Genomic DNA, 27,276 nt, shown 5'->3' on the forward strand with positions numbered 1-27,276 from the left:
CATGGAGAGGATAAAGTGAATTTGGGGCTTTTTGCTTCTGCTTGGAAGATAGAAAATAAATTTAAAGGCAATGCTGTGGACATGGTTGACAGTTAAGTACGCTGATTTGTAGTACAATGGCTAAAACATACAAAACCACCACCATGGCCTTATATAATTATTTTTATATTCACTTCTATTAAATACTCGGTCTTCCCTGGATTTATGTATGATATGTAATAATAACTTGGCGTAAGCTTTGGGATTAATTTCTTCTTTCTGTATTTCAGGTGATACAATCTACAGTCGTGTGATGGTGGACCCTGTGCAGAACCTGGGGGACTCTTTCTTCTGCAGCATAGAGAAGGTTTTCCTCTGCACTGGTGCTGATGGATATGTACCAAAGTACAACCCGACCAAGTTTGAATTTGGCTGCCTAGCTGATTCCCCGTCATTGCTCTATAGGTTCAAGATCCTTGTGAGTATTATTCAGATGTTTGATGTTGCAATTTAAATATGTAGAGACATACAAAATAATATTTTAAAATCAAATAAAAAAATATGTCCTTATCTCCTTTTTTTCCCTCATTCTCACACCTCACCAGGACAAGGCTCAGCCAGAGACTCAGGCACGAGTCTTCGGGGATGTCAGCTTTAATGCTGTGCTGGCAGTGGATGATCCATCTGCCATGTCCCTCGTTAGACAGCCTGGGTCTGATGGCTTTAGGTTGGACTCTACAGCTATGTTCCAGGTATTCTTCATCTTACTGTTCCACATAGTCAGTGGCAATTTTATTGTGAACTAGCAGCTTTGGTGATAAGTATAACTTTGTCATTCAATGGATAAAAAAAAAGCTTTACTGTGCATTTTCTATCATGGGATACAGTTGCACAACCATACAGCTTGTGTGTGCATTCACTCAAATCAAGGCTGATAAAGTGCACTTTTGCCAGAAACCCAGTCTAATAGATCAGTCCAGCACCTGCAGGTCACACCTTTTCAAAAATTCATGTAGATATTTTTTTAACCACTTCTATTTGCTCAGTTTGTAAATTGAATATAACTCAAAGATCTGCCTAATTTTGTGTTTCTTCAGGTTGCAGCAGGCCGTGAGTGGTACATTCACACCATTTACACAGTCCGCTCCAAAGAAAATGCAAACAGAGGCATTGGAAAGCGCAGCCTGGAGTACCACTCTTTTGTCTCTGCCAGCAACGATCTCGCCCTGACCCCATCAAATGCCAAAGGTCATCGCTCCAGGAGGTCCATTGGCGAGGAAGTCCCAGAGATCGCTGAGGATATTGGTGCAGACAACAACCGCGGGACCAATATCATGCACATCGCTTTGGACCGCACCAAGCGGCGGGCAGGGGGGTCGAATGAGCTGTTTACAGACGGGCTGGAACCCAGTGGGCTGAACGCAGAGGAGGAGGAGGAGGGTCTGGTGACTGTGGTGGGGGCACTGGTGGGGCTGCTGCTGACCGTGCTCATTATTGTCACCATCGTACTGGTGCTGAGATCCAGACAGAAGGATGGGAAGGAGGGGTGGAGGGAGGGGGTGCAAGAGGTGGTGAAAGGCTCTGTCAGTACGGAGCCCATGCTGGTGGTGAGGATGCAAGACTGCCACAACAGCTCGGAGGTCTGAGCAATGGATGCGTGGATGGACAGATGGACAAAGGGATGCAGAGTATGTGAGGGTTTTTATAAAATTTGGGAATTTCTTTTCTTGTTTTTTTACTGGTATTAAATTACTTTCATAACACCAAAAATCTGAGATTGATCATAAGTGTTATTGGGTGTGTGTGTGTGTGTGTATGTGTGTGTGTGTGTGTGTATGTGTGTGTGTGTGTGTGTGTGTGTGAGTGTGCCTGTCAATGGAGGGATTTCTACAGCATTGGATCCATCACATACCTTGATCACTGCAACAGAAAACAGCACAGACGATTCTGCTATACGCCATCTTCACTTAACATTCTCACTTGTGCTGCTAGTAGCATGGTATTTCCTTTCTCCCTTACTGGCTTTATGGTGTTAAAGTGCCTGAAGCAGCTTTATCCCTTCAGGACAGTCCCAGTCACCAAGAGCACTTTTTCTCATAAAGCTAGTGTCACACAGGCCAAGTCAGAGATTTAGTGCCTCAGGTTTACCTCGGGTAAAGGGGACTAGATGATGTCAGTGTTCATACTGAAAGGAATAGTTCACCTTAAAGAGAGCACTCAGATGTTATCGACCTGCCCCTGTGTCAGTCAAAACTTCACTGAAGTTTGTGAGCCCTGGTACTTCTCTGTCTGTCTACTATAATATTAATCATATTAATGGTAACAAGACCATCTTTTCTACAGCTTGCTAAGGATACAGCTGATTACTGCACACATTGTGCAGCATATTCCAGTTGTTACGTATCTTAGCAATTGTGTTATGGATGCAAAAGTCCAGTGTTTACACTACAATCTCACTTACAACTCAAAGTTATTATAAAGTTCATAGGTGGCCAGAGGATAGTGTCCTTTCAGAATATTGGGGATTGAAAGGTAAATATTAAACCCAAGAGTTTGGCTAGAAAATGTAAAGCTATGGTGTGTGTGTGTGTGTGTGTAGATAAATATTCAGTCTGGGGTGAACTGTGCCTTTAGGCCTACAATTTTGTCCTGAAATATTTGCCTAGACAGTCAGTTTGGAGCTTCATCACCTGTTTCTTATCTGTGAACCTGCAGAAGGCTCTTATCACACTGGAGATTAGGACCACTGTCGTCAGAATTTCAGAATTAATGTTTAATAACCAGCTAATTGTTTTATTAACTCACATTTCTTTCTTTTGTTTACCATGTGATACAGAATGTGAGATGTATTAAGGATTTTTGTTTTTATTTTGTAAACTCAGTTATGTAGTTTTTCATGTGTTTACAAGCCATCATAACTGCTTCTGTTACCACAATGTTTACTATTATCCATCCTCGCAGGAATTGTTCCTCCACTATGTGTTTCTGTGATATTGTCATATTTATTCAAAATATTTCAGGCACATATGTTCTTTTTTTTTAATAATACTGGTTAAAGTTTATAAAGACACTCATCTCAGGAGTTATTTCTTTTCCAGACTGTGTATTGTAGCACAATTTACTACAGTTGATGACTGAAGAGAATCTCTACAGAGCCACTTTCCACTTCTGTGTTACACTGCTGATAAGTGTGGTGCCGTGAACATGCAAATACTGTATCCATATTGAGTGATTTAACCCCCTTCTCACATTAAGTTTCTGTAAGCTTTATTTGTCACTAGTGCTGTGTGGGATTCCAATGTTCTGAGTCATGTTTTTTTTTTTTTTTAACAAAGGATGCAAACAAAATAGCTGCTTACAAATCTGTATGTCACGATAAAAATGGTGGCATGAGGCATGAATGTCTCATTATTTAGTTGATATCACTGGTGAAATTTCTTGTTTACATGTGTTGTTAAACCTGTGTCTTACTCTGCTATGGATATACAACATGCTGAGATCAGTGTTCCTGAATATTTGTCTTATTATGGTGTTGTCAGTCATCATTGCATAATTATTTCCGGTATTTATCAGGGCTAGCTGATGTGATGAACATGAGCCAGGAATCAGCCCGAGGTGTGAATCAGCGAGGGATGTGATGGTTTATAAAAGGTAATAGTCTGCTGAAAGCTGGCGGTGATTTCTTTTTTCTTGCCCTGATGAATTTGGAAATAACACCACGTCTGACATCGAATGCACTTTTTGAGTCACATCCCTCACATGCCAATCCAAGCTATGCAATGTAATGTATATTCCACAGCCAGTTATCCCCATGTATATGACAATTTTAGCACAAACAATCAAACTTGATATTCAGTTTGTGTCTTTTTTATGGGTTTTATGTATATGTATTTAAAAATAAATATTGTTGCTTAGTGGTTGTTGTTAATTTATTCAGCATTTTTTTTAGAAGTGTGTAGCTGAGAAAAAAACAGCACACAGGACTAGGAGTGCTTTGAGACTGACTTGAGACCAGAAAGCATGAATTCTTGAAAAAATAGAAAATGGACAGGCAGGCAATGGCAATTACATTAGATAGAAAAATCATAAAAATCTTTTGTGTGATTAACCCTTTACGATCTAAAAAATTGGCTTGATTTCTGTCAAAAACATGGAAAAATCACAATGTGCAACAGAAGAAGAAATGTCCCCAAAATTAGCAAGAGATTACTGTAAGGTAAAAGAAAATGACCTGAAAATTAGTTTAAAAAACCCCAAAACAAAACAAAAAAATGAAAGAAAATAAACAAGAAAAATTATAATTCTGTAACATAATTTTAACACTTTAGAATTTGTTTTAAATAATGTGAAAAAAATATTGGAACAGCTAGTTTTATGAGTCATTAACGTGAAACCTGTTCATAACACATGTGTAAGTGGATTATTAGTAAAAATGAAATCGGTCCAACAAAAGTTTTTACATTTTAAAGGAATTTTAAAGAGATATGTAATTATAATTACAAATGTAGTTTTTCCCTAGCTTTTTTCTTTTTTCCCAAGGGAGTTTCCTTGTGTTTGTTTTTAATTAAAAATATCTAAATCTATTTAAAAAATGTTATAGTTGTAGAAACACATTTTTACCAAGTTGCTCATTGTCCTTTGGTGGCTCAAAGATTTAAATACTTGTGAATGGCGTTTGAAAGGAGCACAAGAAAAGTGATGTCACTCCAGGTTTCAGAGATTAAGTCTATGTACTATAAGGAGAGAAAGCATGAAATAAGAACTTAATATGCTACATTAGTGATGTAGTGACATACATCAAAGGCTAAACCCTACACTGGCAGCGTTTGTCAATGTCAAGCAAATAAAAGTTTGATTTCATCAAGTATTAAGTGTTATTCTCCTCGCCAGATACTGGATGTATGATAGAAACTTTTTAATTCTTTCACCTGATTGGATCAGGATTGGATGAGAGCGAGCCAGGAAGAGAGGAGAATCTGATTGGTCAAGACGGAAAATGACGCAGCACAAATATGCCCGCGTCCTTCCATCCCTGGCCCCGCCCTCTCCTTCCTTCACTTCCTGCAGTGTGGCGCTGTGGCGGTGTTGTGCTGCTGTTGGCTTGTAAACATGGCTACTGCTGGAGCAGCTGGAGACGACCTGAGGAAAGAGCTCACATGTGCGATTTGTTTGGACTTCTTTAAAGACCCCGTCATACTGAAGTGCGGGCACAATTTCTGTCGTTTTTGTATCTGCATGCACTGGGATGAAAATGGCGGAGACTACGGTTACCAGTGTCCTCAGTGCCGAACCGTGAGTTAATGCACGTTTTCTGTATTTTCCACCGTATTTTTCATCACGAAATATGCCGAGTACACTTGTGACAATGTTGATTCAACGTTATTAAATTTATAAGCGACTTCAGAGTGGCTTATTGGATGTTGCTGTGTGAAAAATGACACAAGCTACGCAGTGCATTTTTGTAGCAACCGTTGATATGGTGGCTGGCTTTAGCTAGCTTTCGGTAAATTGTCAGCAGGTTAGTTGGCTAACAATGATGACCTAATTTTGCATTTCGCCATTGAAGAACTGCTTTAATGTAGAATAAATATATACACACTGTAGGCAAAGTAACACTGGCTTTTGGCCTTGGTTACAAGCAGATGTCTGCGTTTCTCAGTTGCTTTCTTTGTTGTCTCAGGTGTTCAACAAGAAGACCTTCACCAAAAACTACCTGGTGCAGAACCTGGTGGCCAAACTGGACGATCTGGACTGTCTGGGCTCTTGTCCTGCACCCTCTAAGCCCGTTAAAGTAGATGGAAAGTGTGAGCAACACGGAGAAGAGCTGAAATTGTACTGCCAGACTGATAAAAGGCCCATCTGTGTGGTCTGCAGGGAATCTAGAGCACACAGGTTGGTCGTGTTCGCACCTTTTTTTCACAGGGAAATTAGACACAATCTCTTTGGTTAGCTTTTTGTTTGCTCTGAAAGATATTCTTTTGCAAATTCATCACTGTCGCTTTCTTGTCAAGGAAAAGCTTGTTTGTAAGTAATCATTAGTCACTGAGATTGCACAGGTCAGGTTGCCAGTGAGATTCATTGCCCACGCAGAGTAGCCTAAACCTATGACATGCTACATTTTAGCTGCATATAATGAACTGCAGATAACATTGACAGTAACCAGATTTGAATTTGTAAGCAAGTATTGATATGATGAAACTCACACTTGAACATTGCCAGGTTTCTGAACATTTAATTTGCCATTTAAGCACATACAAGAAACCTAAGTATTGTGACAAAAGGGATTAAAGGAAAACAAAATCAGATCTGACAGAAACTGTTAAGTTTTCTTCCTTAACCTTGCCATACTTCTGCCAAGGCAATAGTTTCCTGGTGTTGTGTCTTTGAGATAAGACACAAACCTTGAGATAACCTGAGAAAACCCAATCTAAGTTTATGCCTTTGTCAGTCTTTCTATCCTTAAGTCATAGTTGTTTTTGGTGAGGAGAAACCTGAGTGTATCAGCATTAAAATATTCCATTGTTTTATCTCTGTGATCATTAAAACCAAATTAAACGCTGACACCCCATTAAAAATCTGAAACTGCAGCTGTTAATGCACCTGAGGTGACTTTGAGTAAGTTGAATGTGCCTTTTAATCCCTTTAAAATGACATTTCAAACTTTTATGTTACATCAGTGTGAATTTTTAAAAAGAAATAGGGATTCTGGCAAAAATGTATTATATATGTGGCAAAGTTTATCAGCACAGCTGTGGGTACTGAAAGTACAGTACACAAGAACAGTCACTGCTGTCGTCTAAGGAAAAAAAATATCTGCATGTGTATCTGATGTAAGAGGGTGCAAAGGCGAGGTCAGAAAATGGCTAAGAAAGAGTGAAATTGAAATTTCCGTGGCAGTGAATTTACTTATAGACAGAATATTGTTGTATCCTCCCCTTGTCAAGCCACAGCTTTAACATAAAGTTAAAATAATGCAAATTTTTATCATTCAAATTTTGCTACCATAATCTTTTGTCTTGATTTGTTTGCATCCATTTTGCAGCACAAAGACTTGTTTTTGCTCTTGTGGGGTTTGGTGTTGCTACTCAACTCTTCAAGACAATCCAAAAACTGTTAACAGTATGTGTAAAAAAAATGACAGCATTATGTCTTACCACAGTGGTGTGACTACATGTTCTTTTAGTTGGACTATGCAGTTGACTTTAAGAGTTTGGAAACACCCTTGTCTTAAACTAGTTGGTGTTCAGCCATTTTTTGGCATTCAAAGGGGAACTCTTGATAAAATGTACCAAGAGAATATTACTCCTACCGGCTTTTTAAAGTCTCCCTGTGGAGTTTTTATTATTATTTTATTTCTTTATTTATTTATTTGGCATTTTAGCCTTTTATTGGACAGGAAAAGAGAGAGGGAATGACATGCAGCAAAGGGCCACGAGTGGGAGTTGAAACTGAGGCTGCTGCAGCAAGGACACTGCCTTCATTCTTGGGGCGCCTGCTTTATCCACTCAGCCACCGGGCGCCCCATTGTTATTTTATTTTAAGCACTGTAGAGCATTGTATTTTAATGTCCTCAATGTGTTTTTTTTTTTATGTCTTTCTTTGTGCATGATGATGTACTTGTATGCAGGACTGTGAGATTCCATCCATAGTTGGTTGTGGTAAGACACCAACAAAGGCAGTGATGAATAATGCTGCTAGCAAACAGAAATAATTAAAAAAAACTTTTTTTTTTTAATGTTTTAAAAGGCAGTAAATGCACTTGTTTGTTTGTTTTTTTTTTACACCTCTAGGATACACACAATGTGGTTTGGTAAGAAAAACAGACTATAAACTTCTTTTAATTTACAAAAAACCCCACAGGGTTCTTTAAGTGTTTTGGGGGTGGTGTGACTAATTGCCCTGTAAACCACTAACTGCCCGCTCATTTGTGTCGTTGTTGTTTCAGACACCATGAGGTAGCACCGGTGCCAGAAGTTGTGAATGACATGAAAGTAAGTCTACATGTATAAATGTGCTCGGATGCGTTCTCCTCAGTATGCTACTGTACATTTGGGCAAGAGATAAGAGCTGGTATGGCTTTTGCCAAATGTCTCATTTGCTATCCGCCCAATATTTGGTCATTTTTTTCCTATGATATCCTGTTTTACTGTGTACATGTGTCTTGATATGCATGTGTGTTACAGATGGAGTTAAAACTGAGGTTAATGGAGCTCAACTGGCAGAAGTCTCAGTGTGTAAAAGTTATAACGGCTGATGAGCGCACCAGAAGTGAAGTGCGGGTATGTAATCGACAACTTTGTAGTGTATTTTGAGCTGGTAACATTGACGTGTATATTTTGGTTCAAGTAGTCTTTCAAGATAACAACCTTCTTTAACTTGCCGGTTTAAACCTGTTTTGTCCGTCCAGTGAAATGCATCATTTCAAACCAGTTTGGAGGCCTGGGTAATAGTCAGGAAGTACTTGATGTATAAACATTGCGGTACACACTGCACAAAAATGTTGGTTAACACTGAACAAACACACCATTGACACTTTTAACTATCACCTAATGAATCTTTCATCTTAATCCTCTGAACATCGCTGCCCTCCAGTTGAAGAAACAGAGACTCAAGGAGAAGATTGAGGCGGATGTTGGTGCTTTGGTGCAGTTCTTGCTGGATGAGAGAGACTCCCTGCTCGAGAGCCTGGATGCTGAGGAGGTGGCCACCATGGCCGTCATAGACGAGAACTTAAAGATCGTGGAGACGGAGGTGTCCGCTGTGGACAAAGCCATAGCTGACATCCACAGCCACATCAGTGGCAAATCTAGCTTTGAGGTCAGTCTAATATAGGAGTGGTCTGATTCACAGATGTGATTTAACTCTTAAATCACCATGCCTCCTCTAGAGATTCACAGTAGAGGTGGATTTTTGTCAGATAGACAGTTACTGTCGGTGTGTCTTAACCAAAGCTTCAAAAACGTGTTATGAAACTAGTGTTTAAATTGCATGTTAAAGCCGCCACCCAAAGCTTGAAATCATTGCTTTCTACTGGTAGTAAGCATTTAATTTTAGCACAAAGTCTTAGCTCACAATCTCACAGCAAGTGTTGTCAACATTAGGACATGTTTAAGACATGGATGTGGGTTAAACTTGCCAATATGTTTGACCAGCTTTGAAATCAGTGTGAAGTTTATTCAGTATTAATCTAAAGGTGTCCTTTTTTTCCTCCACCAGAGTCTTGCTGAGACATTCAATGAGTAAGTTAGCCTATGGTTGTTGATTTGATATGAAACTATAAATATTCTATTGACAGTGACTTTTCAAAAAGGCAGCTTTGTGCGATCATTTCTTATCCTATCTTTCCCCTTGCAGAGTCATTCATTGCAAGCCTTTCACATCTCTCGATACCGTTAATTGTGCGACTGAATTCACAGACTTCTCAGGGCCCTTCCAGCTTATCATGTGGAAGAAGATGATGCACGTGCTGCATACCAGTGAGTTAACTCTACACACAGAAGCTTGCACTGAACACAGTCAAAACTGTTGCAATGTGAAGTCAGAAAACCAGCAGAATACACAAGGTTATTTAAATTGCTTTATCTTAAATTAATCTATTGTTTTTTTGTGTATAGAGAAAAATAATAAGATGCTGAAAGGTAAATTATTTATCTGAATTCCAAAGAAGATCAACTAGGCTGCAGTGATCTTATTTAAAATCATGCACCGGTCAGACATAAGATGGAGAAGTCTGGCCAGAGAGGAAATCAGGCACGGGTCTTACAGTTAACATAGGTAAAATATATGTACACTGCCTTTCATGTACATCATGTCTTAGTTTTAAGTGGAAAACAAGCTTTAGGTAGTAATATACTGTATGTGGTTTGGCTCCTCTCCGTCTCGGTTCTCACATAAGGAATCCATGCAGGGAATTGTTTACTATCTCACTGGCTTTGCTCCAGACAGACAAAGAAATGCAGGCATTGTATCTTATTTACACACACTTCTAACTAGATATGTCAAAGATTTTTTTTTTTTTTTTAAATGAAGGGGGTTGCTTTAAAAGAGTCTAAAAGTGAGTTGCATAAAATTTAGATTTTTTTTTTTTAATCTTTAAAGTTAATATTTGTGCCTATATTCTTAAATGCAAACCAATACAGCTTTTTGCCTTGTATCATCACTTCAGCAGGAACAATGTAATGTTGCTTGATCAGCCTACTTACACTGTAGCAAAGAAATGGTTCTTTCTGGTTTTGGAGTCTCCAGGTTTTCTTGGACGACAAACGTCAAATTGGATTCCTCTCTTTTTTCTGAATGTACTGCCATCTTCTGCCCTATTTAAGAGCAAAGTAGACTAATTTATCCCCTCTCTTCCTATGTAGTGCCTCAGAACCTCACCTTAGACCCAGACACAGCTCATCCAAACCTGCTTATCTCGGACTTTGACACAAAAGTGGAGGAGGGCCGTGTTCGTAACCAGGAACCAGACCTGCCAGCCCGCTTTAACCGGTTCTGCGGTGTCCTTGCCACAGCCCAGTATGCCAGTGGCCAGCACTACTGGGAGGTGGATGTGAGGGACAAAGGTGTGTGGTACCTGGGAGTCACCACTGAGTGCAGCAACAGGAAGGGCTTTGTCAGCCTCACTCCCTCGGCAGGATACTGGAGCCTGTGCCTACAGGACCGGTTGTATGCCAACGGTGAGGATGGGCGGATCCCTGTCGCTGACTACTGGAACTCTCCTCGGGTCGGTGTGTACCTGGACTACGACAACGGGCGCCTTAGTTTCTATGATGCCGTCACAATGAAGAGACTGTACATGTTTGACACTTGCTTTGAAGAGCCCGTCTATCCTTTCTTTAGCCCAGGGAAGAATGATCCAGGCAGCAGGCTGCAGATATGCCACTATTACTGAGAAAGCTGCAAAGAGTGTTTCAGTCTACTTCTCTAAGGGCAAACTCATGTATGCCAGTGTTTCAGATTTGCTGTTAGCAAGGTTTTATCTCACAGCCCAGGCTGAAGTGACAGGGTGATGTTGAGCCTTGGAGCCATATACTGTACGCATTTGAGCTGTCACTTGTTGGTCTTACTGGTTACACTGAATAACAATTACCAGGTGTCTCATCACACTCTGGTTGTAATGAAGAGCTCCATTTCTCCAATATTTTGAGGTTGAACATTTAAAATTTGGTACCTTTCAACCTAGACACACACTGTAGGCTTTTACCCCTGACTACTGTGGCTGGGGGGATTGGAGAGGTGCTTCGCGTCTATATCACTGTGTCTGCTGGGATGCAGATGCATCAGATGCTCTTGTTGATCAGAGCATATCCAGTTCTTATCCTATTAGCAACCACTATGCCATACTAATGTTCATTATTTTTTTTGCCAGACAGGGTCAGTGCTGTTGCCTTGTTGGGTAGAACTTGAAGGAAATATGACATTGTTATCACATTGATAGTTGTTGACCGTAAAGATTCCCTCATTAATTTTAGACTGAAGAACAGTCAGTTCAGTGCTGATAGTTATCAAAAGGAACAGACTGAAACTGGCCAGCTTGTGCTGGGATTTCAGCTCTCAGATAATATAAAACTTCCAGGGTTGTTTGTTTTGTGGACGTAATCGTCAGTGCAAATAATTTTATCATTAGCCTTTTAATATCACATTATGCCCCCTTTTAAAAAAAAAAAAAAAAAAAATCCATACATTAACATTTTTGGACAAATTCTTCTGTATATTGCTCTTAGTTGCATTTTGAAGCTTTTTTTGTGAGCAGTGAGAATGAAGGCATGAAGTCGTGCCATTTTGCTTTGTTAGAGGTATTTTAAAAATCTGAAAACATTTTATCAGTCGTCCTGAAAATGAGCAGGTATAAGACAAAGCATACTGTTTTCAAATACTCAAATGGCAAATTAATAAGCTTCAGAGATATGCCCTCAAATTTGTGTCACTCAACAAGTGAACCTGTAATCGCGTTTATCTTTAGGAGACTTCCAACAACAGCCATCAGCCAGTTGGACTTGGCTAAAATGACTGTGGAATGCGGATTGACGTTTTATTACATCTTCATGTTGTTTTTCTTTGCTTTTTACTAAATATCCCTTCAGCGTTTCCTTAATTATATTCATTTAACTAATCCTACTTTAGATTATTAATTGCTAGCTGTTGAGTTGGTCCTGATGCTGCAAAGTAGTCCTCACATTTTTAGGTCTGTTGTCCAACTTGGTCCATTCAGTGTGATTTCTATTTTTCATTTTTGCTGTTGAAGGTGAAAATACATGTATCTGGACAATTATATATATTTTTCCTTTCTTCATAAACATGGGCATATTTTAGATGATGATCTGTATGGGTTTTTATTTTTGCTTGTGCAGTTGTCCACACTGTGGTTCTACAAGTGAATGTTTGCCACTTTTTTCCTTTTTCAAATGATCTTATTTGCTGATCTGAGTATTCACTGATAAATGTTTTGTCTAAGATGGTATACCTCATTCAGTCCCTTAACGTACTTTTCTTAGCTGAGTTTTCATTCATGCTTAGCAGTGTTTGGGCTGTGTCTTGATAAGTGTGACAAAAAATGGACCTTGGTAGTCCCTTTTTGTGGCCCTTTCACCTTCTATAAATGTGCTTAGTGTTTCTCAGACTTAATGATGAGATTAAAAAAGAAAAAAAGAAGTGTTTATTTTATTTAAAGCCTTGATTATCCACTCCCTGTGCTTAGTGATATTATCCTTCTTTTCATGAGACAGCCAGCCAGCATATATAGCTGTGTAAGTATGTCAGAATTCATAACTAGCCTATAATTTGGTTTTAAAATCTAATTTTTTTTCCTACAGTGGCTTTGCAAAATGAGTCGAATCCTGCTGGATTTGTTATTTCCGGTTGCTTTATGGCAGTTATGTGAGATTCAACACTTTGAATTATAAGCATACCTCTTCTTCTACCTCTTCAAGACTCGCAATACTTTTTTTAGTTAGGCATTCTGTTTTTTGCAACTTGGCAACATCGCAATATTTACATCTTTAACTTAATTTCCTTGTTAAACTGACATAGGTAGCTGTACTGCCTGTTACATGGTCAGATTTTTACACCTGAATAACTAAGATTTTGAACTTCAATATGTAGAAATTCCTGTCAAGGGCTCCTTTTGTTTACATCTTGAATTTAACGACACTTTGCAGTGACCAGGCTGCTGCCTGGAGTAAGAGGCTTCTCAAAAGAGCTGCTGCTCCCTGTTTGCTATTCTGGTCCAACATTCTCATTTAACCTCTGCGACAGTTTGGCGCTGCTGATTCAGTTTTCCTACTGCCAGAACATTTAAGGAGGAGGTGAGAAAACAGAGTTCTCTCCTCCGCCTGCTCTGGTAATGACTCAATAGTGACTTTTTTTTTCTGTCACTTTACAAAGATGTGGTTTTAATAAAGGGCCATAGAAATAGACCATACAGTGTGATCCAATAATATTAACATGAATGATATATCCCAAGTTGAGGTGGTTTGGGCATCTGATCAGGATGCCTCCCATTGGAAGTGATCCAGGCATGTCCAACTGGTTGGAGGCCCCGGGGCAGACCCGAAACATGCTGGAGGGATTATATATCTTGTCTGGCCTGGAAACACCTTGGGGTCCCCCAGAAAGAACTTGGAAAGCGTTGCTGGGGAGAGGGACATCTGGAGTGCTCTGCTTAGCCTGTTGCCCCCACGACCCAGCCTCAGATAAGCTGATGTCGATGGATGGATGATATATCCACCAATTAGTGTGATCAAACTGTGTTTATGGGGACCTGGCCCTAAAAACTGAAGGGAACATGAAACCCATGAAAAACACCATAGTATACCATGTTGCTAAAAAATGTTTAAAGCAAATGACAAAAAACTCATAGTGTAGTATGTGATCCAAAATATGACAAAAAAAAGTCATACTAAAGTATGTCATCCAGAATATGGGGAAAAAAGTCATAGTATAGCATGTCATCAAAAATATGACAAAAAAGTCATGCTAGAGTATGTTGTCCAAAATATGACAAAAAAAGTCATACTATATAATACGTTAGCCAAAATATGAAAAATAAGTCATAGTATAGTATGTCATCCAAAATGTGAAAAAAAATGTCCTAGTATAGTATGTGGTGTTGGTGGTGTCTGCTGCCTGACCTGCAGCTGGATTCAAACATACAGTAAATCCATACTGTTACACCACTGCATTAAGTCTTGTTTCATTCTATTTCATGTGAAACAGGTACTGTATAAATTAACTTATTTAATTTGACTAAGACCTGCATTTAGTTTGTAACAAGATTTAACAGTAATATTCAGGAATAACTACAATAATAATGATAACATCAGTTACTCAGAGACCTCAAATAACTGGCTAAATTTACATGCTTCAGAGAGATGGTCGATGGCAGATTAGAAGGCCCCTCTCCAGCACCTGTTGGGAGCTTCTGCAAAAGTCACCAGAGTGCATCTGGACAGTTACAGAGTACATTAGCCGGTTACTGCACAAGCAAAAGCATGTAGCTGCAGCAGACAGTGTAGGACAAACTGCTGCAGTGCATCAGTTATTTCTGAGTTGTGATTATTCATTAATAAAATAAATGAGGATGCACCACAACTAAACAGTAACACGTGCCCAACAATATGCATGTTTATTTGTCCATATTGGCCTTTTTTATGTTATGAAATTCTCTATTTGGATCTGTTTTCTCCCTCCTCTATTTTTAATTTTCTAAATTGCGCAGCTGAAGGTTTAGACCTTTTTTTAATGAAAAAATGCAAACGTAGATAACGTCTAACCTGCCTGTTGACATGTGTCAGTCAGGCTTCTCTCGCTCTCTGACCTGAGGTGCACATCAGAAACTCATCCCCGGCTTTACCGACCGTCAGTGCTCGCGGTGCAGGCTGGTCAGGGACATGCCACTGATGAGAAACAACAGGGGCGCTGAGTTTATGATTATTTCTCTCTTTATGTTTTCATTTGTTATTTTCGAGGCAGAACACGAAGAAAGGGTGCTAAGGGGCGCAGTTATTGTCATTTTTTGTTGTTGGTGTTGTTATTGGCGTGACCAGCGGCGCCCTTCCAGCGCGTGGCGCTCTAGGCGACCGTCTGTATGCCGAGGGCCGGCCCTGCTCCGGGGGCTGCACCTGCAGCAGATGGGTGGAGTGCCGGTAACACACGAGCATGGAGACGCCGAGGAGCTGCTGCCTAACTCGTAAGAAATGATCCATCCTGTTTTTCTTTAGTGCAATGTTTGGAAACAACAGAAATAGACGCATACATGTTCTAAAAGGCTCAGGAGGAGTCGAACCTTTGGTTAAAACATTTTTTTTGAACACTGAACACAAATCAGTGGACGGCATTATTGGAGTGCGGGTTGAACACCGAGATCTGCAATATAGTTGTATGATTGGTTTTCTTGTTATTTGTCCCTAGAAGGATATATAAGAAGGAGAGACTGTAATACGTTTTAAGTTGTTTGTTTAACACAGATTTATTCTTTGGATAGTGATGCAATTTTTATTTGTGGCGACTTGATAAAGAGGACTGTATTGGGGAAGTAGACAACATACCATCAATAGTGGCCTTAGATTTGTGCTTTAATAGCCACGCTGAATCTTTTCTTGATTTCCTTGGGGATTCTAAATGGCAGGATGAATTTAAATGATGATAACTTTACTTCCATATCAGTAAGAGGAAAAGCTGTGGTTGACCATAGGGAAGCCCCCTTAATGGCCCTGAATCTTGTCTTTCCTTTAAAGTAATCACAGCAACAGATCTTATGGATCAAAATGCTGAACCCTGTATTAATCTCTTTTGAGAGAGATGTCATTTACCTGACAACCCCTTATTGCTGTTAACTTTGAAAGCAGGAGTTCAAATAACAGAAGAAAATATACCAGTTTTGCAATCTAACAGGAGACGCAGAATCTTCCCTTAGAATTTTCTGTCCTCTTATATGTATATGTTGCTTTTCACTATAGAGTTATGTAGACGACTTGAAACGTGTGAGAGTAGAAAAAATAGTATTATAGTTGGTATTATGAGTTTTGTGATATGTTAACTTTAGAAAAGGATAGATGTCAACCCAAAATCTTAAATGAAAATAAACATCAGGAGGTGCTCAGAACCTTACAGGAACCCCCACCTTCAGTCTCTGAAAAGCATTTCTTCAATGCAATGATCCTTTGACTAAACAACAGCTGAGAGAAAATTACAGAAAATTAAGCAAGCACAATTAGCATTTGATAAAAAGTTAAGATTTTCCAAAAGGAAGTTTTGGAGGGGACAATCCTTGAGATGAGATTATTAACAAACTAATATTTCATACAATTTTGGAGGAAAATTAATAAATTGGGTCTGAGGAGTAAACAGAAAGTACCTATAGAAGTTGTGCCAAATATTTCCTGAAATGCAGAAAGAGTTTGTAATCAAAAATGGGAGCAGCATTTTGCTGATTTATATTCAGACAGTCAAATTCCACCTATTTTTGATTATATTTCTGTTAGAGATGCATATAAATTGAAAGCTGACCTGGAGAGAAATGTGAACTGTGAAAACTATTTCATGTATAATAATCATATTTAATCTTGAATCATCACCCTGGAGGAAGTAAAAACAGCTATAAATAGGGCGAACCTGGAAAACCAGCAGGTGTGGAAGAAATACCCAATGAAGTATTAAAGTCACCATCTCTTTTAAATATGATTTTATGTTTATTTAGATTTTGTGTTAAACACAGTATTGTTCCTTCTGCGTGATATAAATCCATTATCAGACCTATACCAAAATCATCTAAGGATAATCCTACAGTACCACATAATTATAGAGGAATCAGCCTTCTTCACAGTGTATACATTATACTGTAGTATTTTGAATTTTGAATATCACAAAGTAGCCTGTCAAAAAAATGACCCAAAAAGCAATACTATAGTATGGCAAAAAATGTCAAACGATGACTTGTCCCAAAAACTGCTGAAAGCCACATAACATAGCATGCAGAGTCACGCCATAGCCTAGAATTTTGCAAAACCCCCATTGTATAGCATGTTGGAAAAACTACCCAAAATGCAATACTATGATATGGCTAAAAATGTCAGAATTTGACATGCCTCAAAAAAGGCTGAAAACGGCATGAAATAGTGTGCCCAGACATGCCGTAGCATAGCATAGCAAAAGGGACAAAAACATCCTAACATGGCATGTCCAAAAATTGACCGAAAACCTAAACTGTCGAACATGTCGAAAAAATGACCAAAAAGGCAAGGCTATAGTATTGCAGAAAATGTCAGAATTTGACATGTCCCAAAAACAGCTGGAAACAGCTCAGAATAGCCTGCCAGGACACCCCATAGCACAGAAATTTGCAAAAAGGGCCAAAAGCATCATAATTTGGCATGTCCAAAATATGACCTAAAAGGCAAGGCTATAGTAAGGCTAAAATGTCAAAAAACTGCACTTCTTTAAAACAACGGAAAACATCTCAAAACAGCATAAATATTGGCCAATACACACCATAGCATAGAATATTGCAATAACAGCCCAAAAGAAAATAAAAATGCATGTTCAAAAAACGACCAAAAAGGCAAGGCTATAGTATGGCAAAAATTTCAGAAAATTACATGTCTCAAAAACAGCTGAAAACAGCTCAGAATGACCTGCCAAGCATAGAAAGTTGCAAAACGGCCAAAAACATCATAGTTTGGCATGTCCAAAAAACAGCAAGACAAGTAGAAACAGCTCAGAGTAGCCTGCCAAGACACACTATAGCATGGAATGTTGAAACAACGCCCCAAGACACCAAAATAATGCATGCTCAAAAAATGACTGAAAAGGCAAGGCTATAGTGAGTCAAAAATGTCAAAAAAGGCATGTCCCAAAAACAGCTTAAAACACCTCAAAACAGCATAAAATAGCGTGCCAATACACACCATAGCATAGATTATTGCAATAACAGCCCAAAAGAAAATAAAAATGCATGTTGAAAAAATGAGCGAAAAGGCAAGGCTATAGTAAGGCTAAAATGTCAAAAAATGGCATGTCCCAAAAACAGCTGAAAACACCTCAAAACAGTATTAAATAGCGTGCCAAGACACGCCATAGCATGGAATGCTGCAAAAATTACCCAAAACAACAACAACATAATGCATATTGAAAAATTGACCTGAAAGGCAAGGCTATAGTAAGGCTAAAATGTCAAAAAAAGGCATGTCCCAAAAACAGCTGAAAACACCTCAAAACAGCATAAAATAGCGTGCCAATACAAACCATAGCATAAATTGCTGCAAAAACTACCAAAAACAGTTAAATTATGCATGTTGAAAAAATGACCGAAAAGGCAAGGCTATAGTAAGGCAAACATGTCAAAAAAGGCATGTCTCAAAAACAGCTTAAAACACTTTAAAACAGCATAAAATAGCGTGCCAATACAAACCATAGCATAAATTGCTGCAAAAACTACCAAAAACAGCAAAATAATGCATGTTGAAAAAATGACCGAAAAGGCAAGGCTATAGTAAGGCAAAAATGTCAAAAAATGGCATGTCCCAAAAACAGCTAAAAACACCTCAAAACAGCATAAAATGGCATGCCAAGACACACCATAGTATAGATTGTTGCAAAAACTGCCAAAAACAGAAACATAATGCATGTTGACAAAATGACCAAAAAGGCAAGGCTATAGTAAGGCAAAAATGTCAAAAAAGGCATGTCCCAAAAACAGCTGAAAACACCTCAAAACAGCTTAAAATAGTGTGCCAATACACGCCATAGCATAGAATATTGCAAAAACAGCCCAAAAGAAAATAAAAATGCATGTTGAAAAAGTGACCGAAAAGGCAAAGCTATACTATGGCAAAAATGTCAAAAAAAGGCATGTCTCAAAAATAGCTTAAAACACTTCAAAACAGCATAAAATAGCGTGCCAATACAAACCATAGCATAAATTGCTGCAAAAACTACCAAAAACAGCAAAATAATGCATGTCGAAAAAATGACCGAAAAGGCAAGGCTATAGTAAGGCAAAAATGTCAAAAAAAGACATGTCCCAAAAACAGCTGAAAACACCTCAAAACAGCATAAAATAGCGTGCCAATACAAACCATAGCATAGAATATTGCAAAAACAGCCCAAAAGAAAATAAAACTGCATGTTGAAAAAATGAGCGAAAAGGCAAGGCTATAGTAAGGCTAAAATGTCAAAAACAGGCATGTCCCAAAAACAGCTTAAAACACCTCAAAACAGCATAAAATAGCGTGCCAATACAAACCATAGCATAAATTGCTGCAAAAACTACCAAAAACAGCAAAATAATGCATGTTGAAAAAATGACTGAAAAGGCAAGGCTATAGTAAGGGAAAAATGTCAAAACAGGCATGTCTCAAAACAGCTTAAAACACTTTAAAACAGCATAAAATAAGCGTTGCCAATACAAACCATAGCATAAATTGCTGCAAAACTACCAAAAACAATAAAATAATGCATGTTGAAAAAATGACCGAAAAGGCAAGGCTATAGTAAGGCAAAATGTCAGAAAAGGCATGTCCCAAAAACAGCTGAAAACACCTCAAAACAGCATAAAATAGCGTGCCAATACAAACCATAGCATAGAATATTGCAAAAACAGCCCAAAAGAAAAAATAATGCATGTTGAAAAAAGTGACCAAAAAGGCAAGGCTATAGTATGGCAAAAATGTCAAAAAAGGCATGACCCAAAACAGCTTAAAACACCTAAAAACAGCATAAAATAGGGTGCCAATACAATCCATAGCATAAATTGCTGCAAAAACTACCAAAAACAGCAAAATAATGCATGTTGAAAAAATGACCGAAAAGGCAAGGCTATAGTAAGGCAAAAATGTCAAAAAAGGCATGTCCCAAAAACAGCTTAAAACACCTCAAAACAGCATAAAATAGCGTGCCAATACAAACCATAGCATAAATTGCTGCAAAAACTACCAAAAACAGCAAAATAATGCATGTTGAAAAAATGACCGAAAAGGCAAGGCTATAGTAAGGCAAAAATGTCAAAAAAAGGCATGTCCCAAAAACAGCTGAAAACACCTCAAAACAGCATAAAATAGCGTGTCAATACAACCATAGCATAGAATATTGCAAAAACTACCAAAAGCAAAATAATGCATGTTGAAAAAATGACCAAAAGGCAAGGCTATAGTATGGCAAAATGTCAAAAAAGGCATGTCCCAAAAACAGCTGAAAACACCTCAAAACAGCATAAAATAGCGTGCCAATACAAACCATAGCATAAATTGCTGCAAAAACTACCAAAAACAGCAAAATAATGCATGTTGAAAAAATGAGCGAAAAGGCAAGGCTATAGTAAGGCTAAAATGTCAAAAAAGGCATGTCCCAAAAACAGCTGAAAACACCTCAAAACAGCATAAAATAGCGTGCCAATACACGCCATAGCATAGAATATTGCAAAAACAGCCCAAAAGAAAATAAAAATGCATGTTGAAAAAGTGACCAAAAAGGCAAGGCTATAGTATGGCAAAAATGTCAAAAAAGGCATGTCCCAAAAACAGCTGAAAACACCTCAAAACAGCATAAAATAGCGTGCCAATACAAACCATAGCAGAAATTGCTGCAAAAACTACCAAAAACAGCAAAATAATGCATGTTGAAAAAATGACCGAAAAGGCAAGGCTATAGTAAGGCAAAAATGTCAAAAAAGGCATGTCCCAAAAACAGCTGAAAACACCTCAAAACAGCATAAAATAGCGTGCCAATACAAACCATAGCAGAAATTGCTGCAAAAACTACCAAAAACAACAAAATAATGCATGTTGAAAAATGACCGAAAAGGCAAGGCTATAGTAAGGCAAAAATGTCAAAAAAGGCATGTCCCAAAAACAGCTGAAAACACCTCAAAACAGCATAAAATAGCGTGCCAATACACGCCATAGCATAGAATATTGCAAAAACAGCCCCAAAACAGCAAAATAATGCATGTTGAAAAAATGACCGAAAAGGCAAGGCTATAGTATGGCAAAAATGTCAAAAAAAGGCATGTCCCAAAAACAGCTGAAAACACCTCAAAACAGCATAAAATAGCGTGCCAATACAAACCATAGCAGAAATTGCTGCAAAAACTACCAAAAACAGCAAAATAATGCATGTTGAAAAAATGACCGAAAAGGCAAGGCTATAGTAAGGCAAAAATGTCAAAAAAAGGCATGTCCCAAAAACAGCTTAAAACACCTCAAAACAGCATAAAATAGCGTGCCAATACAAACCATAGCATAAATTGCTGCAAAAACTACCAAAAGCAAAATAATGCATGTTGAAAAATGACCGAAAAGGCAAGGCTATAGTAAGGCAAAAATGTCAAAAAGGCATGTCCCAAAAACAGCTGAAAACACCTCAAAACAGCATAAAATAAGCGTGCCAATACAAACCATAGCATAAATTGCTGCAAAACTACCAAAAACAGCAAAATAATGCATGTTGAAAAATGACCGAAAAGGCAAGGCTATAGTAAGGCAAAAATGTCAAAAAAGGCATGTCCCAAAACAGCTTAAAACACCTCAAAACAGCATAAAATAGCGTGCAATACAAACCATAGCAGAAATTGCTGCAAAAACTACCAAAAACAGCAAAATAATGCATGTCGAAAAAATGACCAAAAAGGCAAGGCTATAGTAAGGCAAACATGTCAAAAAAGACATGTCCCAAAAACAGCTGAAAACACCTCAAAACAGCATAAAATAGCGTGCCAATACAAACCATAGCATAAATTGCTGCAAAAACTACCAAAAACAGCAAAATAATGCATGTTGAAAAAATGACCGAAAAGGCAAGGCTATAGTAAGGCAAAAATGTCAAAAAAAGGCATGTCCCAAAAACAGCTGAAAACACCTCAAAACAGCATAAAATAGCGTGCCAATACACACCATAGCATAGACTGTTGCAATAACAGCCCAAAAGAAAAGAAAAATGCATGTTGAAAAAATGACCGAAAATTCAAGGCTATTGCAAAAATGTCAAAAAATGGCATGTCTCAAAAACAGCTTAAAACACCTCAAAACAGCATAAAATAGCGTGCCAATACACACCATAGCATAGATTGTTGCAAAACTACCAAAACAGCAAAATAATGCATGTTGAAAAAATGACCAAAAGGCAAGGCTATAGTATGGCAAAATGTCAAAAAAGGCATGTCCCAAAAACAGCTGAAAACACCTCAAAACAGCATAAAATAGCGTGCCAATACACGCCATAGCATAGAATATTGCAAAAACAGCCCAAAAGAAAATAAAAATGCATGTTGAAAAAGTGACCAAAAAGGCAAGGCTATAGTATGGCAAAAATGTCAAAAAAAGGCATGTTTCAAAAACAGCTTAAAACACCTCAAAACAGCATAAAATAGCGTGCCAATACAAACCATAGCATAAATTGCTGCAAAAACTACCAAAAACAGCAAAATAATGCATGTTGAAAAAATGAGCGAAAAGGCAAGGCTATAGTAAGGCTAAAATGTCAAAAAAGGCATGTCCCAAAAACAGCTGAAAACACATCAAAACAGCATAAAATAGGGTGCCAATACACGCCATAGCATAGAATATTGCAAAAACAGCCCAAAAGAAAATAAAATGCATGTTGAAAAAGTGACCAAAAGGCAAGGCTATAGTATGGCAAAAATGTCAAAAAGGCATGTCCCAAAAACAGCTGAAAACACCTCAAAACAGCATAAAATAAGCGTGCCAATACAAACCATAGCATAAATTGCTGCAAAACTACCAAAAACAGAAAAAAAATGCATGTTGAAAAAATGACCGAAAAGGAAAAGATATAGGAAGGCAAAAAAGTCAAAAAAAGGCATGTCCCAAAAACAGCTGAAAACACCTCAAAACAGCATAAAATAGCGTGCCAATACACGCCATAGCATAGAATATTGCAAAAACAGCCCAAAAGAAAATAAAAATGCATGTTGAAAAAGTGACCAAAAAGGCAAGGCTATAGTATGGCAAAAATGTCAAAAAAGGCATGTCTCGAAAACAGCTTAAAACACCTCAAAACAGCATAAAATAGCGTGCCAATACAAACCATAGCATAAATTGCTGCAAAAACTACCAAAAACAGCAAAATAATGCATGTTGAAAAAATGAGCGAAAAGGCAAGGCTATAGTAAGGCAAAAATGTCAAAAAAAGGCATGTCCCAAAAACAGCTGAAAACACCTCAAAACAGCTTAAAATAAGCGTGCCAATACAATCCATAGCATAGAATATTGCAAAAACAGCCAAAAGAAAATAAAATGCATGTTGAAAAAGTGACCAAAAAGGCAAGGCTATAGTATGGCAAAATGTCAAAAAGGCATGTTTCAAAACAGCTTAAAACACCTCAAAACAGCATAAAATAGCGTGCCAATACAAACCATAGCAGAAATTGCTGCAAAAACTACCAAAAACAGCAAAATAATGCATGTCGAAAAAATGACCGAAAAGGCAAGGCTATAGTATGGCAAAAATGTCAAAAAATGGCATGTTTCAAAAACAGCTTAAAACACCTCAAAACAGCATAAAATAGCGTGCCAATACAAACCATAGCAGAAATTGCTGCAAAAACTACCAAAAACAGCAAAATAATTCATGTTGAAAAAATGACCGAAAAGGCAAGGCTATAGTAAGGCAAAAATGTCAAAAAAAGGCATGTCCCAAAAACAGCTGAAAACACCTCAAAACAGCATAAAATAGCGTGCCAATACACGCCATAGCATAGAATATTGCAAAAACAGCCCAAGAGAAAATAAAAATGCATGTTGAAAAAGTGACCAAAAAGGCAAGGTTATAGTAAGGCAAAAATTTCAAAAAAAGTCATGTCTCAAAAACAGCTTAAAACACTTTAAAACAGCATAAAATAGCGTGCCAATACAAACCATAGCAGAAATTGCTGCAACAACTACCAAAAACAGCAAAATAATGCATGTCGAAAAAATGACCAAAAAGGCAAGGCTATAGTATGGCAAAAATGTCAAAAAAAGGCATGTTTCAAAAACAGCTTAAAACACCTCAAAACAGCATAAAATAGCGTGCCAATACACGCCATAGCATAGAATATTGCAAAAACAGCCCAAGAGAAAATAAAAATGCATGTTGAAAAAGTGACCAAAAAGGCAAGGCTATAGTATGGCAAAAATGTCAAAAAAAGGCATGTTTCAAAAACAGCTTAAAACACCTCAAAACAGCATAAAATAGCGTGCCAATACAAACCATAGCATAAATTGCTGCAAAAACTACCAAAAACAGCAAAATAATGCATGTTGAAAAAATGAGCGAAAAGGCAAGGCTATAGTATGGCAAAAATGTCAAAAAAAGGCATGTCCCAAAAACAGCTGAAAACACCTCAAAACAGCATAAAATAGCGTGCCAATACACGCCATAGCATAGAATATTGCAAAAACAGCCCAAAAGAAAATAAAAATGCATGTTGAAAAAGTGACCAAAAAGGCAAGGCTATAGTATGGCAAAATGTCAAAAAGGCATGTCCCAAAAACAGCTGAAAACACCTCAAAACAGCATAAAATAGCGTGCCAATACAAACCATAGCATAAATTGCTGCAAAAACTACCAAAAACAGCAAAATAATGCATGTTGAAAAAATGAGCGAAAAGGCAAGGCTATAGTAAGGCAAAAATGTCAAAAAAAGGCATGTCCCAAAAACAGCTGAAAACACCTCAAAACAGCATAAAATAGCGTGCCAATACACGCCATAGCATAGAATATTGCAAAAACAGCCCAAAAGAAAATAAAAATGCATGTTGAAAAAGTGACCAAAAAGGCAAGGTTATAGTAAGGCAAAAATTTCAAAAAAAGTCATGTCTCAAAAACAGCTTAAAACACTTTAAAACAGCATAAAATAGCGTGCCAATACAAACCACAGCATAAATTGCTGCAAAAACTACCAAAAACAGCAAAATAATGCATGTCGAAAAAATGACCAAAAAGGCAAGGCTATAGTATGGCAAAAATGTCAAAAAAAGGCATGTTTCAAAAACAGCTGAAAACACCTCAAAACAGCATAAAATAGCGTGCCAATACACGCCATAGCATAGAATATTGCAAAAACAGCCCAAAAGAAAATAAAAATGCATGTTGAAAAAGTGACCAAAAGGCAAGGCTATAGTATGGCAAAATGTCAAAAAAGGCATGTCCCAAAAACAGCTGAAAACACCTCAAAACAGCATAAAATAGCGTGCCAATACAAACCATAGCATAAATTGCTGCAAAAACTACCAAAAACAGCAAAATAATGCATGTTGAAAAAATGACAGAAAAGGCAAGGCTATAGTAAGGCAAAAATGTCAAAAAAGGCATGTCCCAAAAACAGCTGAAAACACCTCAAAACAGCATAAAATAGCGTGCCAATACACGCCATAGCATAGAATATTGCAAAAACAGCCCAAAAGAAAATAAAAATGCATGTTGAAAAAGTGACCAAAAAGGCAAGGCTATAGTATGGCAAAAATGTCAAAAAAAGGCATGTTTCAAAAACAGCTTAAAACACCTAAAAGCAGCATAAAATAGCGTGCCAATACAAACCATAGCAGAAATTGCTGCAACAACTACCAAAAACAGCAAAATAATGCATGTCGAAAAAATGACCAAAAAGGCAAGGCTATAGTATGGCAAAAATGTCAAAAAATGGCATGTTTCAAAAACAGCTTAAAACACCTCAAAACAGCATAAAATAGCGTGCCAATACAAACCATAGCATAAATTGCTGCAAAAACTACCAAAAACAGCAAAATAATGCATGTTGAAAAAATGACCGAAAAGGCAAGGCTATAGTAAGGCAAAAATGTCAAAAAAAGGCATGTCCCAAAAACAGCTGAAAACACCTCAAAACAGCATAAAATAGCGTGCCAATACACGCCATAGCATAGAATATTGCAAAAACAGCAAAATAATGCATGTTGAAAAAATGACCGAAAAGGCAAGGCTATAGTAAGGCAAAAATGTCAAAAAAAGGCATGTCTCAAAAACAGCTTAAAACACTTTAAAACAGCATAAAATAGCGTGCCAATACAAACCATAGCATAAATTGCTGCAAAAACTACCAAAAACAGCAAAATAATGCATGTCGAAAAAATGACCAAAAAGGCAAGGCTATAGTATGGCAAAAATGTCAAAAAAAGGCATGTTTCAAAAACAGCTTAAAACACCTAAAAGCAGCATAAAATAGCGTGCCAATACAAACCATAGCATAGAATATTGCAAAAACTACCAAAAAAATAAAATAATGCATGTTGAAAAAGTGACCAAAAAGGCAAGGCTATAGTATGGCAAAAATGTCAAAAAAAGGCATGTTTCAAAAACAGCTTAAAACACCTCAAAGCAGCATAAAATAGGGTGCCAATACAAACCATAGCATAAATTGCTGCAAAAACTACCAAAAACAGCAAAATAATGCATGTTGAAAAAATGACCGAAAAGGCAAGGCTATAGTAAGGCAAAAATGTCAAAAAAAGGCATGTCCCAAAAACAGCTGAAAACACCTCAAAACAGCATAAAATAGCGTGCCAATACAAACCATAGCATAGAATATTGCAAAAACAGCCCAAAAGAAAATAAAATGCATGTTGAAAAAGTGACCAAAAAGGAAAGGCTATAGTATGGCAAAAATGTCAAAAAAGGCATGTCCTAAAAACAGCTGAAAACACCTCAAAACAGCATAAAATAGCGTGCCAATACAAACCATAGCATAAACTGCTGCAAAACCAACCAAAACAGCAAAATAATGCATGTTGAAAAAATGACCAAAAAGGCAAGGCTATAGTAAGGCAAAAATGTCAAAAAAAGGCATGTCCCAAAAACAGCTGAAAACACCTCAAAACAGCATAAAATAGCGTGCCAATACACACCATAGCATAGAATATTGCAAAAACAGCCAAAAAGAAAATAAAATGCATGTTGAAAAAGTGACCAAAAAGGCAAGGTTATAGTAAGGCAAAAATTTCAAAAAAAGTCATGTCTCAAAAACAGCTTAAAACACTTTAAAACAGCATAAAATAGCGTGCCAATACAAACCACAGCATAAATTGCTGCAAAAACTACCAAAAACAGCAAAATAATGCATGTCGAAAAAATGACCAAAAAGGCAAGGCTATAGTATGGCAAAAATGTCAAAAAAAGGCATGTTTCAAAAACAGCTGAAAACACCTCAAAACAGCATAAAATAAGCGTGCCAATACAAACCATAGCATAGAATATTGCAAAAACAGCCCAAAAGAAAATAAAATGCATGTTGAAAAAGTGACCAAAAGGCAAGGCTATAGTATGGCAAAATGTCAAAAAAGGCATGTCCCA

At 37.6% G+C, this 27,276-nt stretch overlaps 2 protein-coding genes across 2 annotated transcripts in view; both read left to right on the forward strand.

Annotated features, from left to right (window-relative positions):
* Window positions 1–4,411, forward strand: part of frem2a (FRAS1 related extracellular matrix 2a) — a 69,066-nt gene extending 64,655 nt beyond the window's left edge. Inside the window, exons 22-24 of the mRNA XM_042499407.2 lie at window positions 270–457; window positions 585–731; window positions 1,077–4,411. Coding sequence (XP_042355341.2) covers window positions 270–457; window positions 585–731; window positions 1,077–1,625 — 884 coding nt within the window. The 3' untranslated portion in view covers window positions 1,626–4,411. The remainder of the gene's footprint in view (window positions 1–269; window positions 458–584; window positions 732–1,076) is intronic.
* Window positions 4,412–5,008: 597 nt separating this feature from the next.
* On the forward strand, window positions 5,009–12,630 carry trim47 (tripartite motif containing 47). The gene is made up of 8 exons (XM_042499956.2): window positions 5,009–5,271; window positions 5,660–5,871; window positions 7,925–7,970; window positions 8,163–8,258; window positions 8,572–8,796; window positions 9,196–9,218; window positions 9,334–9,455; window positions 10,341–12,630. Exons 1-8 carry the CDS (start codon window positions 5,089–5,091, stop codon window positions 10,868–10,870), a joined length of 1,437 nt encoding a protein of 478 aa, XP_042355890.1. The 5' UTR covers window positions 5,009–5,088; the 3' UTR covers window positions 10,871–12,630.
* The last annotated feature ends 14,646 nt before the right edge of the window (window positions 12,631–27,276 follow it).

This window comes from Plectropomus leopardus, chromosome 15 (assembly GCF_026936395.1).
Source record: "Plectropomus leopardus strain MGB_pleo_1.0 chromosome 15, ASM2693639v1, whole genome shotgun sequence".
NCBI classification, from domain to species: domain Eukaryota; kingdom Metazoa; phylum Chordata; class Actinopteri; order Perciformes; family Serranidae; genus Plectropomus; species Plectropomus leopardus.